The sequence below is a fragment of the Rhinichthys klamathensis genome, unplaced genomic scaffold, assembly GCF_029890125.1.
Source record: "Rhinichthys klamathensis goyatoka isolate OS25496 unplaced genomic scaffold, OSU_Roscu_1.1 h1tg000372l_1, whole genome shotgun sequence".
Lineage (NCBI taxonomy): Eukaryota > Metazoa > Chordata > Actinopteri > Cypriniformes > Leuciscidae > Rhinichthys > Rhinichthys klamathensis.
The window spans coordinates 1,140,688-1,156,219 of NW_026606879.1; the positions used below are offsets into that span (position 1 = coordinate 1,140,688).

The following is a 15,532-nucleotide window of genomic DNA, read 5'->3' on the forward strand; positions in this document are numbered from 1 at the left end:
AAATGTGAGAAAGATATTATATGACGTGCAAATACTGACTCAAACACAATCAACCATAAGGCTGCTGGGCTTACCAACAGATGAAATTCAACTCTGACAATTTAAAGGGTTAGTTCACCCAAAAATTTTAATTCTGTCATTAATTACTCACCCTCATGTCATTCCAAACCCTTAAGACTTTGGTTGATCTTCAGAAAGCAAATGAAGATCTTTTTGATTAAATCTGAGAGCTTTCTGTCCCTCCATTATCAGCCTACGCAACTGCAACTTTGACGCATCAAAAAGTTCATAAAGAGATTGGAAAACGAATCCATATGAATTGAGTGGTTTAGTCCAAATTGTCTGAAGAGACTCGATCGCTTTTTTATGATAAACAGATTTAATTTAGGCTTTTACTTACATATAAACATTGATCAGCGAACACAAACAAAAGCTCAACCGAACCTAAATGACACGTGAGAACTAACCTCTTGCGGAAGCTCAAACGTGCTGCGTAACACGAGAACGAACCTCATTGGTTACGCCGCACGTTTGAGCTGCAGTTGCGTAGGCTGTCAATGGAGGGACAGAAACCTCTCAGATTTCATCAAAAAGATTTGCGTTCCGAAGATGAGTGAAAGTCGTAGGGGTTTGGAACGACATGATGGTGAGTAATAATGACAGAATTCTCATATCTGGGTGAACTAACCCTTTAACAGTTTGTCCAATAGCAGCGAACAAAATGTAAATAACGCTGATGTGATGATACCACTTGTTATTTGCCCTAGCTACAGTCAGTGCACACAAAACACTTGATGTAGTCAAAAAAAAAAAAAAGGGTTCAGTAAATATTTCTTTTTCTGGTTTTTAATATGTTGTTGGAAAAAGGTGTACCCACGGGCCTCCAATGGCCCGTTGCAAACTCGACTGAATGAAATGTCATGACTCAATTTAATCTCCATTGTAGCGGATAAATCAGACGGCAGCACCTTTGGGTAAATGGCAGAATCTGAGCGTACTTCAGGAGAGGCCTGATAAACTACATTTTTACATCCGTGGCCATCTGGAAGAAAAAAATAAACACTATGCATGCATGTATCAGGGTTTACGCACACACACAGTGCAAGAACAGCAGTGTGTGAAGATATGCTATAATGGATTCGGTGGATAATGGGAGCTTTCACAAAAAGAGATGTTAAGACCAAAGGAATAAGAGGTGCATGTGATCCAGCCCTACAGTCAAATACTCGACTTACAAAAGCTTTCACTGCCTTGACGCTGTGAAATATCTTTCTTTTCTCCTCTACCGCAGCCTCCCTCCTTTCCTCATTCTCATTCTCTCTCTCTCTCTCTCTCTCTCTCTCTCTCTCTCATTAGTGTTCATTTCGGACTTGCCTGACTGGAGAACGAGCGCTGATTGCATTAATATTCATGACAATAATTAGTACATGTATTATGGGTCACTGAATATTCATGCTATTAGTTTGGTCCTTCTGGTGCTGTGTGTGTGTGTCTGTGCCTGAGTAGGGTCTTTAACACTCCTTGGGGGGGCTTAAGGATTGTTGATCCAATGAGTGTGTATACGAATAACTAAACAATAACTTAATTGTTTTATTCTCTACTAATGAAGACTGTGCACTTCTGAGGCCCATTATAATGACATTAAGACACATTAATACATTTGTTTTCTAGGAAAACAAGTGTTTCCTTACATTCCTTACAATGTAAGGAAATGTGTTATATCATTTTTAATATGCATTATGAATAATTGTTATGAATATATATTCAATTTGATATATTTTATTATACATCCATTCATTTACCATATGTAGGGTCGCTTCTCAGGCCATAGTCAGAAAAACACTCTGGAAGAATGACCAGTATACATTTTATTCTATTAAATAAAAATGGTTATCTATTTTGTCATATTAATATATATATATATATATAGTATATATAAAAAACATTAAACAAATCAAGCATGCTCATATTATCTGGAAGGATGGCCAATATATATTTTATATTAAATAGGAAAAATGTATATTATCTCATTTTGTTTTATCTATCTATCTATCTATCTATCTATCTATCTATCTATCTATCTATCTATCTATCTATCTATCTATCTATCTATCTATCTATCTATCTATCTATCTATCTACACACACACACACATACATATATCATAAAACTAAGCAAAGCGAAAAGCAAAATAAAACAAAAAGCCAAACAAAAAGCAAAGCAAAGCAAAAAAAAAAAAAGCATGATCACGTTACCTGGTGCCTGTCCAAGCTGCAGGTTGCTCATGTCCTTGGTCAACCCGTTGGTTTTGGGACTGGGGGCCGCACATGTGGAGATGGCCCTGGGGGGCCTCTTTCCTGGAACCTTCACTGTAGTCCGAAGCAGGTCGATCTCCTTCCCATGAACATTCTGCATATAATCCTATAGGTAAAAATGACAAAAAGATTACTCCAAAAAGCATTGGACACTTTGGATGAAAAGTGTCTACTAAATTTATTTTGTCTAGCACACAGTTAATCCTTCCCACCCTCTGGAGGTGAAGAAATCAATACCGACATGTTTGAAATTCATGGTGATGAAATGCACTTTTGTATGCAGAAAATCAGCGAATGCTTTTTAGAGCACATGTAAAATCTTTGTTTTCCTTTTCCGCAGATCACAGCATGCCATCGCAGCATGTGTTTGGATTCTAACTGCGTTGTCTGGATTTGCGCGCGGCTTTGCTTGCGTTGATGATGAAAGTTACTCAATGCTAATAGGGATGCAATTACCAGCCGCAAGCTGTTGGCCCGCCACTCCTGAAGGGCTCTCCTGTGGCTTGTTAAACCGTGTTGAGAGCTCTTGGCTTTGAATTGCCCTTTTGTTGGCCTCTAGTGAGGGATGGACATGTTATGCTCTTGCCGTAAATTGCTCGGTACAGCACACATACACAGAGAGTCTTCAGGTCTTTGTGTTATTTGATTGGCACTCAGCTGATGTATGGCAGTTCCGGGTGGTACACACTCCCTCTCAAAGCCTTGCCCCTGCTCATTAAGGCCAAACACTCCACGTAGCTGCTCTATTGAAGAACGTATGTTATTGTGTTTCATGTAGGACATACACTCCGGGGACTGGTCCATACGTAACTCTCGATTTAAAATAAAGGCCCACTTGAGGGATTTCGTTTAGGGAGTTGGAGTGCTCAAATGTTAACGGTTGGTGAAAAGACCATCATCTGGCCACTTCAGGGGCAAGATGTGCATTTAAAATTGATGCTCTGCATAGATTCATCTATCAAGCCGCACTGCGCTAAAGCATAATCGCGTAATGTTTAACAAAACAGTGCAAGTTTAATCAACGCACAATAGTTATGTGCCAAAAAAAAGTTGTGGTTATAATGGATGTGAACATGGATGAGCTATTTGGGATATTTTTCCCCTCACTAATTAGGTTGCATCTATTGCCATCCACTTAATCAGCTGCATTAATGTGATTTCTTTTTCACATAGTTGAGCAATTAAGAGCCCTGATTGAGTTTCATCCTATTAGCCTCCGCAAACACTCTAATTGATGCCTGTGTAGCAGACACCTGCTGATGAGAGGAACCTGTTCACAGTCAAAAGGAGGAGGGGGACGGTATATGATGACGCACACTTCCTCTAATTCACCCTGATGAGGTTATTAATTAGAGAATTAATGCATGCGAGTTTAAATTATGTTCAGTGAATTTGACAAACTATTTTCTTTTCTTTCTTTTTTATTTAAAAGTGTGGGTCCTTTGGACTCATCTAAAGATAATTGGAAATAAAGAAGGGGAATAAGATTTTTTTTTTTGAAGAAAAGTTACAGGTCTAAAATCTGCATCAGTGCGTCAGGAGGGCATTTAACCCAGTCTGTTCTGAAGGGTTCGAATGACAGAAGAAAAATATAGTAATGAGAAAAAGGTAGATATCAAAGTAAAAAGGTTTATCAACCTTAAAATATCCAAAACTGTTGTTTTTTTTACACAAATTGTGACAACTTTTAACAAATGAACAAACCTAGTTTACATTAAAAGGTTATTTTACCAGAAAAATGGTCATCATTTAGCATTAATTTCACTTTTTTTTTTTTTTTTAGCTTTCATAATGTGAGAAAGAACAGACACTGTGCTCTTGCGATCTGATAAAATATTATAGACCTAACACGTTATTTTATTATTTTGTCCAGATGCATATTTTTTTCCTCTCAAAATGATGGAAAGCATCTTAGATGACAAAAAAGAAAACCGCTACAGGGAGCATGAAAATGTATTTAAAAGTTTCTGAAAACATTAAGGACATTTGTGTTTACTTTTGTACAATAAACAAGTTTGATACGGTGTCGGGTTGCCACTTGGATCATTCCAATGTTAAATCTGGGTCCTGAAACACAATCCTTTAGCTGCCCAAGGATAATTATTCTATAATATGCAACAGCTCACAAAAGTCTTTCTATCTTAAATTGTACAAGAACTGACCTATGACTATATGCTATCCATGTCTTTTCATCCATCCATTCTATACAGTTTTTTTTCATTTGCATCTGTGATTTGTAGAATTACTCTGGGATTGGTTAATGCTAACAATGAGGTCTGATTGGAGTCCAAAAAAACCCCAGAGAGGAAAACAACCAATAAAAGACGGCCATTTCTATTGGTATGTGTGCAAACAGGTCGTCAAAGCTGGTGATTATGACAAGCCATTACAGCGTTATATTACACATCAACAGCATCAGCCGTGTGCAAACAGATGAGGCAGTAATTAAGGACAAGACGTGTCATCAGACACCATGCTTACTGAAGCGGACACGATAATCCGTTAAACGTCAGTGAAAAGAACATAAAAAAACAGGATGTTGCAGTGATGGGCGAACAGAGAACAATGTTAACAGGGCAGGACCAATAGGATGAGGAGAAAGGCAGATACAATACACGTGTACAGGCCGCGTGTGTGTGTGTGTGTGTGGGCACTTACATGCAGACTGGGATGATACGTGAGGACTCCGTTGTCACAAAGCGTGACATATTTCTTCTTCCACTCTTTGTTCAGTGACTTGCCGCTTCTTTTCAACAACATGCCCTGAGAGACAAAAAAAAAAACAGATGCACAGTTACCGAAAATAAACACTTGTTGAAGTATTCATTTATTCATTTCTTTCTTACAATAAAACAGGTTTGTCTGGAAAAATAGTTTATGAGTTGCAAGAGAGGGCTAAAACGGTCTGTGGTTCATAAAGAAAAAAAAACACACACTGTTATATTGTACTCAAGTGGACGGCCAGTTTATTTGCACACTTTGAGGAGGAGCGAGAGAGTGAGAAAAAAAAGTGCACCGTGAGCTACATTCCCCTTGGAGTGTTAGCGAGCACATTAGCACTATGACACGAGCACTAACCTTCCTCTCCTACGCACATCAGTGGCGGCTGACTGCCCGTTTAAGGGTCCGGACGCCCACACCTCATTTCAGCCAAATTCATTAGGCAAGAAGGGAATAAAACTGTCCGTTGATTAGCAATTACGCTGCAGCGGCGGCGTGTCACTTCGCTGGACTTGTTAAACATTAACGTGCAGACAGGACGGATAATAATAGATTTCTTGCTCTGGCTGCCACGGAGCGTGCGACATCAGAGCCGACAAGTTTCTGTCACTCTCTGCCCATTTCACTTCTTGTTGTTTTTCATTCAGTCACTCCACAGCCTGAATTTTTATTAAAAAAAAATGCCACGAACCCCAACTGTCACACACCGTTAAACTGGCCTAATTATGTGGTAATTGGTATCCAAACACAGTATGAAGAGAGGGTGAAAAAAAAAGAGAGAAAAAAAAACAGGATTTACTGAGAGGACTCACAGTAAAGTTTGTATTTGACAAATTTTGTTTCTGAAGCGGAAAACCTGTAAATAATAAACTTCACTTTGTCAATCTTCAAAGTACATCGAGTATTTTGATTGATTTTTTTTTTTTACTTTTTAGCAGAGAATGAAATCAGAATTAATTTTTAAAAATCATTTTTAATAAAGATATTACAAAAAGAATTTATTTATTTATTTTTTATTTAAAAAAATCCCTAAATGAATGTTGTTGATCTTATTGTTAACAATTCATCTTTGCATACGTTTATTTATTTATACATTTTTTCTTGACCTTGTAATTTTGAATTAGAACGCCAATGACAGGCTTCTCTCTGGTGACGTATGCTGGACTTCTCTAATCATTTAGTCATCATAAACCCCGCCCCTTTATTACAATCAACTGCAAACTCGCATTCAGATCTGACCCCATCCAATCAAAAACTGACGGGTTGAACCAAGGCCCTTGGGATTGGGGATCAAATAAAAAATATAAAATAAAAATTCACTTTATTGTATTTTTATTTTGGGAAACTTTTACTTCACTACATTCTAAAGCATAATGTCATACTTTTTACTAGTTAATAAAAACATTATTTATTAATTCATTAACGTTATTTTGAACTGAGGGGATCGTCACCCGCTCAGAGATGCGATAGCGGTGTCCAATTCGTAAATGAGCTGATTTTTTTTTTTTAATGAACCTGTTAAATCTGTTCGCAAATCGCACTGAAGAATTCATCCGTGGATTGGACCGATCCGATTGCATTGTTCTTGAGTCAACTCACTGATTCAAATGATCCACTCAGAGGCCGGACTCAAAATGAGCGAAGAATGAAAGATCCTCAAAGCTTGAGTGTGAGCGAACTGATGGCGTGAAAAGTAAGTTACTAATGCTGAATTTTAGGATTTATTATTGTAAATGAAAATCATATTTAGGTCACGATTGTCAGTGGTTTGTGAACTATATTTGCTGTAAAAGGGTGAGCTGTTTAAGCCCATAGTATGAAATGCCTGAATGTGGACATGTCCATATTTGTGTATCACCATCTGAAAGCAGGTTTACGTTAAAAACTAAATATAATGGAGTTTCAAATTATATAAAACGAGAATGAACATACTTGTCAACACACATTTACACACATTGTTTTTTTCTAATTTCTATATGGTATAGATTGTTATTTAGACTTGTTTGCACACTTTTCAGTAATTATCAGTAGGGTAGTTATCAGTGTATGACACTTTTGGTAATAAAATAAAACTTTTTTTAAGTGTCTGAACAATCTTCCATATTGACTAGTGCTGGCTGCTTGAAAATACACAATAATTCTTAATGTCAGACTGAGCTGTAACCTATTTTATCTCTATCTGTTTGTCTAGTACATACTTTTGTACTTTTGCTCAAGTAAAATTGAAAACCAGTACTTAATATTTTACTGGAGTGATTTTTTTTTTTTAGGGTATCTGTAACTTTCACTCAAGTACTTGATGTGTGTACTGGTTGTGTCCCAAATGACGCACTATACACTATGCACTCAACCACATCGTGTGTGAATTTTATAATGTAGTTTGTCATCCAGCATTGGAGTCTGATGCCCCTCCCCCTTCACTAAATAAGGAAAGCTGTGACAGTAAATGAAGTGCATCAATCAGGTATCTAAAGTGTTTTTTCTTTTTCTTTTTGGAATTTTCAATGTGAACACACTATTTATTCTACGAAATGGCACAGAATAGTGCACACGTATTCAAATTGGGACGCACCTTAAACATTGTATTAAAAAATATAATCTTGACACTGCAATGGCAAAAGAGTAACATTTGGTTCTGATGGCACCTTGTTTACACGACTTGACACTGACTAGAAATAGAAAATTCCTAAATAGAAGCCTAAATTAAAAACAAAAAATGACCTTAAGGCATTATAATGATGTTTAAGCATTCATAGAAATCCTAATGTGGTAAAGCAGCAGTGCATAGAATTTTAATTTCAAATTTTATGTTGTGGAACTGTTCTGAGATCAGCCTGGCCTTGGGTGACACACGTACGTTTGTTGTAAGATCGTCTGGATTTAAGGTAATGAGGCCAGTGTCTGTTCTGAGATCAGTCGGGCCCTGGGTGATGGAGCTATACATGTGGGAGGATGTTCCCTTAGGTCAGTCCACATCTCTGTACACCCTAAACCCAGCGTTCAAGACAAGAGAAGAGCGCTTCCTGAGTACAATAAAAACAGGCTCTCCTGCTGAGTGGTAAACACAAGTTGACGAGTTATAACAAGGGTGCTGCCGCTAGCGGACCATCTGTCACATAGGGTGAATATCCATTACTTCATTAACTAAGACTGAGGTGTGTGTGTGTGAGGCTCAGGGAAAAAAAGAGCAAGAATGAAAGAGGGGAAAAGAGGGAGAGAAAGAAAGGAAGGGACCGATTGAGAGAGAAACGAGATGATCTTTTAATGACGGTGTACGTGTGGTCTCTCCAGGCATGTTGTGTTGAGCAGGTAGCTGTTATGTCTTCTACCTCAGCCTGGTTTGGATCTAGGTTTATTAATTTTGCACATCCATCGGGAAGGTGACAAGCGATCATTCAGCAGGAGAGGCTAATTGAACACCACGTCGCGTCTCTGATGGGAGTAATCGTTCATTATTTAAGGCTCGGGCCGGTGACACCCTGCTTTGCACCTATTTTACCCTCCCCTGGTTGACAACCTGCAAGGTCTTGTAATGTTGCAAAACGGGGGCCAAAAAAATAAATCTCACGCAGGCATTTCCTACTTACTACAAGCCAGCAACTGCAGCAACTGTCAACTCAAATTCGTTGTTAAAAAATAAACAATTAAATGGTGGCTAAAAAAACAAAAAAAACATCATGACAAATTTATTCTAACATACATTAAATAATGCAGACAACAGTTTAAGAAAAAATATACTGAATATGTAATATAGTGCATGTATTTAACAAAATGCTCCTCTCTAGAGCAGAATTTGAATTTTGTAACAAATAATAAAAATCTACAAATAATGTGTAGAGAAGTTCTCTTCACGCATTAACTGAAAACAGTATAGACTTAAAGATCTATTCATCAAACTGAAGATCAGAAAATTAATTCGGTCAAATATTTTCAGTGACGAAATATGGATGGATGGGTGGATGGAATTAGACAGACAGACAGATAGATAGATACATAGATAAATAAGTTGGTGGTCATAGATCTTCAAAAAAAAAAAGCTTAAATAGTACATCAGTAAGTTGTCTTTGTCAAGCCAACATAAGACAATGCAAAGTCAGAAAATGTATATTCCCATTCTTTTCCTGGAAGGAAAACAACCGGAACAGGGTGAGCGTCCATTACAAATAAACTTCACGAACAAACAAAAGCCTCTAATCTGTGCACTCTTCCATTAAAAGAAGCCGATGTGCTCTTATCAGTGTGTTATCCTCTTCTTTCAGCTCTTCTCATTTCTCCCATTCTTTGCTAACAAAAGGAGAGGTTAACCGGGAGATGAATGCGGACTGTGGCATGGGTGTGGACAGAGTCAGTATGGTGGACAGGATCCGTCTCCTATGAGTCCGCTTCGGACAGCCGCTTAACAAAAGGCTTGGGTGTTTGCCCACACTGGCCTTATTGTTCTTGGGCGCTCCAGAGAGAAGGGCGCTAAATTAAGTGTGTCATCCCAACATTGGCTCGCCTCCGGCCCTGTCACTGTGACTGAATGTGTACGCGTGTGTGAGCGAGGGAAGTGGGGCCACGTGAGTGACACGGCGTGAAAGCTGGAGGTCTTATATCGCTGCGGCCATCTGATCTGGCCAGTGCAGGCAGTGAGAGGACACCCCCCCCCCCAAAAAGACATTTATCATTTAACGACAGGCACATTCTCTCTCGCTGACAAACACACCTGAATCAGGCTAGAAATGGGAATACTTCATTAAAAACTCATTAGTATAGAATTACCCATGTTCTCTAGCACAGTGATTCCCATGCAGGTTATATTTTGCTTTAAAAGCTATAAAACAGAAATGACGACTTAAAAATATAATACATAATATTTGAAAAGTCATGTGGTGCAACTAGCGTTCAGGGATATAGAGGACCCCTGAAGACCTTTGTAATTGTGTCAAGCCTCTTAAAATATCCAAATATGACTATGACAAAATAATTTTGATCGTACTGTAAAATCTAATATGGTAAAACTCCGAAGACATAACGACATTTAAGAGTAACTCATGATATTTGTAAAAAACAAATAAATACTTTCTACCTTAAAATTATTACCGGTTACACCAGGTGACATTTATAAACATTTGTCTAGATGGTTTTCCAAATTCATATGAAACCAACATGAATACAAAGATTATATATTTCTAGGAACCAGACACATGCATTTTTTGAAAGATTTTTTTCTAGGTCGGTGTTAAAGCAAGTAACTTGAGAATTACAGATGTACTACGCCAACATAGGTTGGAAATATATGTCTATTCTGTATAGACAATACATTGAGTAGAAAGATCATTCTGAGACTTATACATAGTTTTGACCGAGTTTCTTGTCTGAGAATGAAAATAAATGACATCAAGGAAAGAGTTATTTTTCTTAAATCAATGTCTTCATAACTACACTCCTGTCCATCTTAAATAGTCAGGAATCCAAGTTTGATGAACAGACAGTAAAGTCGGTATTGTGAGGTTCATTGCAGCTCTCAGCTTTAAACAATAACACGTCAAGGTCATCAAGGAGCTTAATGAGTGGTTAAAACACTCCCCTGAAAGCTTAAACCAATCGAAGCCAGTGGATACTGGCAACAAGAGATTAGCCAAATCTAAACAGAGAGCACTGATTGATGTTTATGTATTTGGTTAAATTATTTTCAAGCTAAAATTATACAGGGAAAAGAAGAAGGAAAAAAAAAATCTAATTTGCGAGAGGTTAGTGTGCATGACAAAAATGCCATCTTGGCCAAAATGGCTCGGAGCAGCGACAACCTTTCCTTGGGAAATGATATTTTTCCAATCCCACAGAAGGCGGATCATGTCACACTCGTTAAAGGCTTGATAGCAGGTCTTTAATATTCACCGTCTTAATTAGGGCTGCAGTTAATTTCATTAAATTCTTTCGGTGCTAAATGAAGCAGATTATGAGACATCTTTTATTGCGAAGCGTGAAATTACAGCCTGCCCGCTGCCAATGGCAGGGCCAAGCTAATGAATTACAGGGTAAATAACACCCGAATTAACCATCCAATTTAACTCCTTACAAAGCACCCCTGCTCCGAGGGGGCAGAACTTCGTCAAACATGCACAGCTCAGTGCTCATCTACGCACCAGAACATGCAATTACAACCATGATACTAATTTCCCTTTATGATGAGGAGAGACGTTTCAGTGCCATAGTATTTCTTAAAAGGAAATTTTAAGAGAGCAATGCACGGTAAAACGTAACGTGTGAAAAGTTTCACTGCACCACCAAACATGGAACAAGGTCAAAATGTTGTTTAATCTTGAGCATTGGGAACACATCGGCTAGGATGACAAGCAGATATTCAATAAAACAGGCACTGTGGGAAAACAACTGTGGTGGAAATTAAAGACAATAATAGTAGCTATAGCCTATATATATATTATATATATATATATATATATATATATATATGAACCAAATGATTTACAACATGAAACAAAGGAATCAGTGTTGTCCGATTCTGAACAAATGGCCCATATGAGCCAGTTCTTTCTAGTGGATCAAAAACATGTAGCACGATCAGTGTAGTCTGATTCCCAAACAAATTACTCTTATGAGCCAGTTCTTTTTAGTGAATCAAAACCATACATAAAGGGGAGGGTGATCAGTGATGTCTAGCCAGTCACTAACTGACTCTTATGAGCAGATTCTTTTAAATGAATAAATAAAAAACATATAGAGTGACCATTGTAGTCTTTTTCCTGAACAAATGACTCTTTTTATTTTTTACCCTTAAGCCCTGTACACACCGGGACGAATATCGGCTCGCGTTATTCGTCAGCGTTTTTCAACGCGTTTTTTGTGTTCACACCCAAGCGATTTTCGCTGACGATGAGCCGAGTGAACACGCAAATTCATTCCCTGACATTAGATGGCGCTTAATGTAAAACAGAAATACCCCGGTCCACAAAGTGGCGCTGCGCAACTACGCTTCTGACACTCGCTTGTCACTCAGAAGAAGAGAGCAAGTTTGTCGAGTTTGTCATATAGTTCTTTAGTCACGAGGCGTTAAACGTCGGCTAATAACGCGCGCGAAATTCGTCCCGGTGTGAACAGGCCTTAACTGTAGCATTTTGTTGTAGGCCTAGCTAGTTTGTTAAGGCCTGTTCACACCGGGACGAATTTCGCGCGCGTTATTCGCCGACGTTTAACGCCTCGTGACTAAACAAAGGGCGCCTATGCGAGTGTGCACACCGACGCGTAAAACGCCACGCGTAAAAGCGTCATTTTTTAAAAAACGCCTCGGGTTCGTTTTTTTGGTTTGACGCACAGCGTCAAAAACTATCCGACCAATGAGATTGGCGCTTTTGCTCACGTGTCTGGAGCTTCTGAAGTTACAGTAAAACACAACTTGGGGGCGCTCAAACACAAAACGGTCTTGCCGAGCACACATACGTAATGGCGAAGAAGATATACAGCGTCTACACTCTGCCGGGAAGAAATAAGACGAGGAAGATGCAAGGCTAGATGAATGTAGAGCTGCTGGTCTTGTTGGTGTCTTTATAAAGGGACACCAACGACAATAAAGAACTATATGACAAACGTGACAAACTTGCTCTCTTCTTCTGAGTGACAAGCGAGTGTCAGAAGCGTAGTTGCGCAGCGCCACTTTGTGGACCGGGGTATTTCTGTTTTACATTAAGCGCCATCTAATGTCAGGGAATGAATTTGCGTGTTCACTCGGCTCATCGCCAGCGAAAATCGCTTGGGTGTGAACACAAAAAACGCGTTGAAAAACGCTGACGAATAACGCGAGCCGATATTCGTCCCGGTGTGTACAGGCCTTTAGACTTAAATCAGTATAGTTCCTGACTGGTGTGTAGTTAAAGGGATACTCCACTTTTTTTGGAAATAGGCTCATTTTACAACTCCCCCAGAGTTAAACTGTTGAGTTTTACCGTTTTTGAATCCATTCAGCCGATCTCCGGTTCTGGCGGTACCACTTTTAGCATAGCTTAGCATACATCATTGAAGTGGACAAGACCATTAGCATTTCTCATTAAAAAATGACCAAAGTCTTTCGATATTTTTCCTATTTAAAACTTGACTCTTCTGTAGTTACATCGTGCACTAAGACCGACGGAAAATGTAAAGTTGCGATTTTCTAGGCTGATATGGCTAGGAACTATACTCTCATTCCTGCGTAATAATCAAGAAACTTTACTGCCGTACTGTGAGAGCAGCAGGCGTAATGATATGACGCAGCGCCTGAAAATAGTTCCGTTGTGTTGACGGAAGGTGGCCTTTTTTCAGGCGCTGCGTCATATCATTACGCCTGCTGCACTCATGGTACGGCAGTAAAGTTTCTGATTACAACGCAGGAATGAGAGTATAGTTCCTAGCCATATCAGCCTAGAAAATCGCAACTTTACATTTTCCGTCGGTCTTAGTGCACGATGTAACTACAGAAGAGTCAAGTTTTAAATAGTAAAAAATATCGAAACACTTTGGTCATTTTTTTAATGAGAAATGCTAATGGTCTTGTCCACTTCAATGATGTATGCTAAGCTATGCTAAAAGTGGTACCGTCAGAACCGGAGATCGGCTCTCATTGAAAATGAATGGCTTCCGGCCACTTTGACGCTCTTGCCGGCGGTGGTGTGAACCCACGGTCAGGGCGGGTCTATGCTAATAGGGCAGAGTCTGTCAGCAGTCATGGCCGGGGCCTGTACAATGTGATGTCACATTGCACAGAAACTGCAAACGTCCTGTTCTGAGAGACTGCTTATGATTTATTAGAATTAAAAAAAGTGGAGTGGGTGGATTTTGACCATTATAGGGTGGTTGTGTACACATACTGCAGACACACATTTATGCTCAAACTCCATGTAAAAGTGAATTTTGCATGATAGGTCCCCTTTAAGTTATTTAAACCAAGAACCGTTTTAAATTTATATGAATTATCAATTGTTTTTCAAATATTTTTTACCTCACAAGAATAATTATACAAAACTGAAATCATTCACATGAATCAGATTTTTTTTTTTTATTGTTAACGATTCCCAACCCTAGGCAATAAAATTTAACACCACAGACCTACAGTATTGGTACATTGACATGAGGATGAGGAAGACATAAGTCTTACTGCATCAATCTAGAGCCTACTCTAGAGCCGCTTCTGAAAATTAATTTGTATTAAAGCTTGTGTCAAAATGCCTTTCCGAACAGTTAACAAAGATGTGTGTGTGCACGGTAATCGGCTAATTAAGAACGTGGAACAGATGTCGACAGACTCCGGGCTGCACAGGGTCAGCAAACAAAGCTGGCGATCATTAGAGTAACATTAGTTTCTGAATAAAGCCATAAACAACTATCAAACAAAACAATTTTTTACAGACAATCTAAAAACCTCGCCAAGTTTCAACAGTTTCAGCATAATAATTGCAGTTCAGTGTGACCTCTGACAAATTTAAATGAGCCATTTAAAAAAGAGAGAGTGAAATAAAAAAACACTAAAAGCCATTAAAAATGACCACCAGTCAAAACAAACACCATAATATAGTCATAATATATAATAGATGTCAAAACAACCGGGATCTCTGAGGCGATTGGACAAACAGTCGTATTAATAACAAGGCAGAGGGTCAAAGGAGGCTGTGATTGGCAGATGCGAGAGCTGTCATGGCAAATTCAGGTGACACGTCTGACCTCACCACACCCACTCTGAGGGCTCAGAGAGGCCAGTTTGAAGCCCTCCACGGGGAGACGGCGCTGAAAACGCTCCTCTTTAGCCGTCTAATTGCTGGAGAGTGCGAGCCCACCCCAGCCTCATTACGCTCCACCAAGCCGTCTGCGTGTTTTAATGAGGAGCATGTTCTAATGAAGGCGTTTTTACAAAGGTTTTATTGTTGCTGAGAGCCATGTTGAGAGCGTAACCTTCAGCTCAGGAGTCAGGACAATAACCTTCGTAATGAGATCACAGCGAATGGCAAATAAACTGTGACAAGGTCTAAGAGAGAATAAAACTACCTTAAGCATGTGCACATACACAGTAAAAAATACCACTACTGAATGAGTTCACACCAGTTTTGTGTCTTTGTTTTTGTGCAATTCTGTAATTAAGAGGAAGAATTATGTGTCAATGTTAAACAGAAATCGACCAAGCCTTTTTGTTGCTCTTTGCATCTATGGTTAAATAAAGAACCTTCAATATCCGTGGAACATTTCCAAAGCACAAAAGGTTCTTTATAGATTCAGATTTCGTTTAAGGCAGGATTGTCCAAATCTGCTCCTGGAGGGGCACTGTCCTGCTCCTTTAGCTTCAACTTGCCTGGAAGTTTCTAGAATACTTAGTAAGATCTTGAATAGCTGGTTCAGGTGTGTTTAATTGGGGTGGAGCTAAACTCTACAGGACAGAGGCCTTCCAGGAGCAGGAATGGACACCCCTGTTTTCAGGCAAGACAGATATCATTATACTTCCCCAGTTGATTGATTACATTAAAGGGGTCAAA

The 15,532-nt window shown here is 38.9% G+C and overlaps 1 protein-coding gene across 4 annotated transcripts in view; it reads right to left on the bottom strand.

The window, feature by feature from the left end:
* agap1 (ArfGAP with GTPase domain, ankyrin repeat and PH domain 1) overlaps positions 1-15,532 on the bottom strand; it is a 201,606-nt gene that overhangs the window by 55,384 nt on the left and 130,690 nt on the right. For all 4 annotated transcript variants that reach the window (XM_056233560.1, XM_056233559.1, XM_056233558.1 and 1 more), the window contains 2 exons: positions 4,974-5,078; positions 2,256-2,421 (listed from right to left, as the gene is read on the bottom strand). In XM_056233560.1, coding sequence (XP_056089535.1) covers positions 2,256-2,421; positions 4,974-5,078 — 271 coding nt within the window. The remainder of the gene's footprint in view (positions 1-2,255; positions 2,422-4,973; positions 5,079-15,532) is intronic.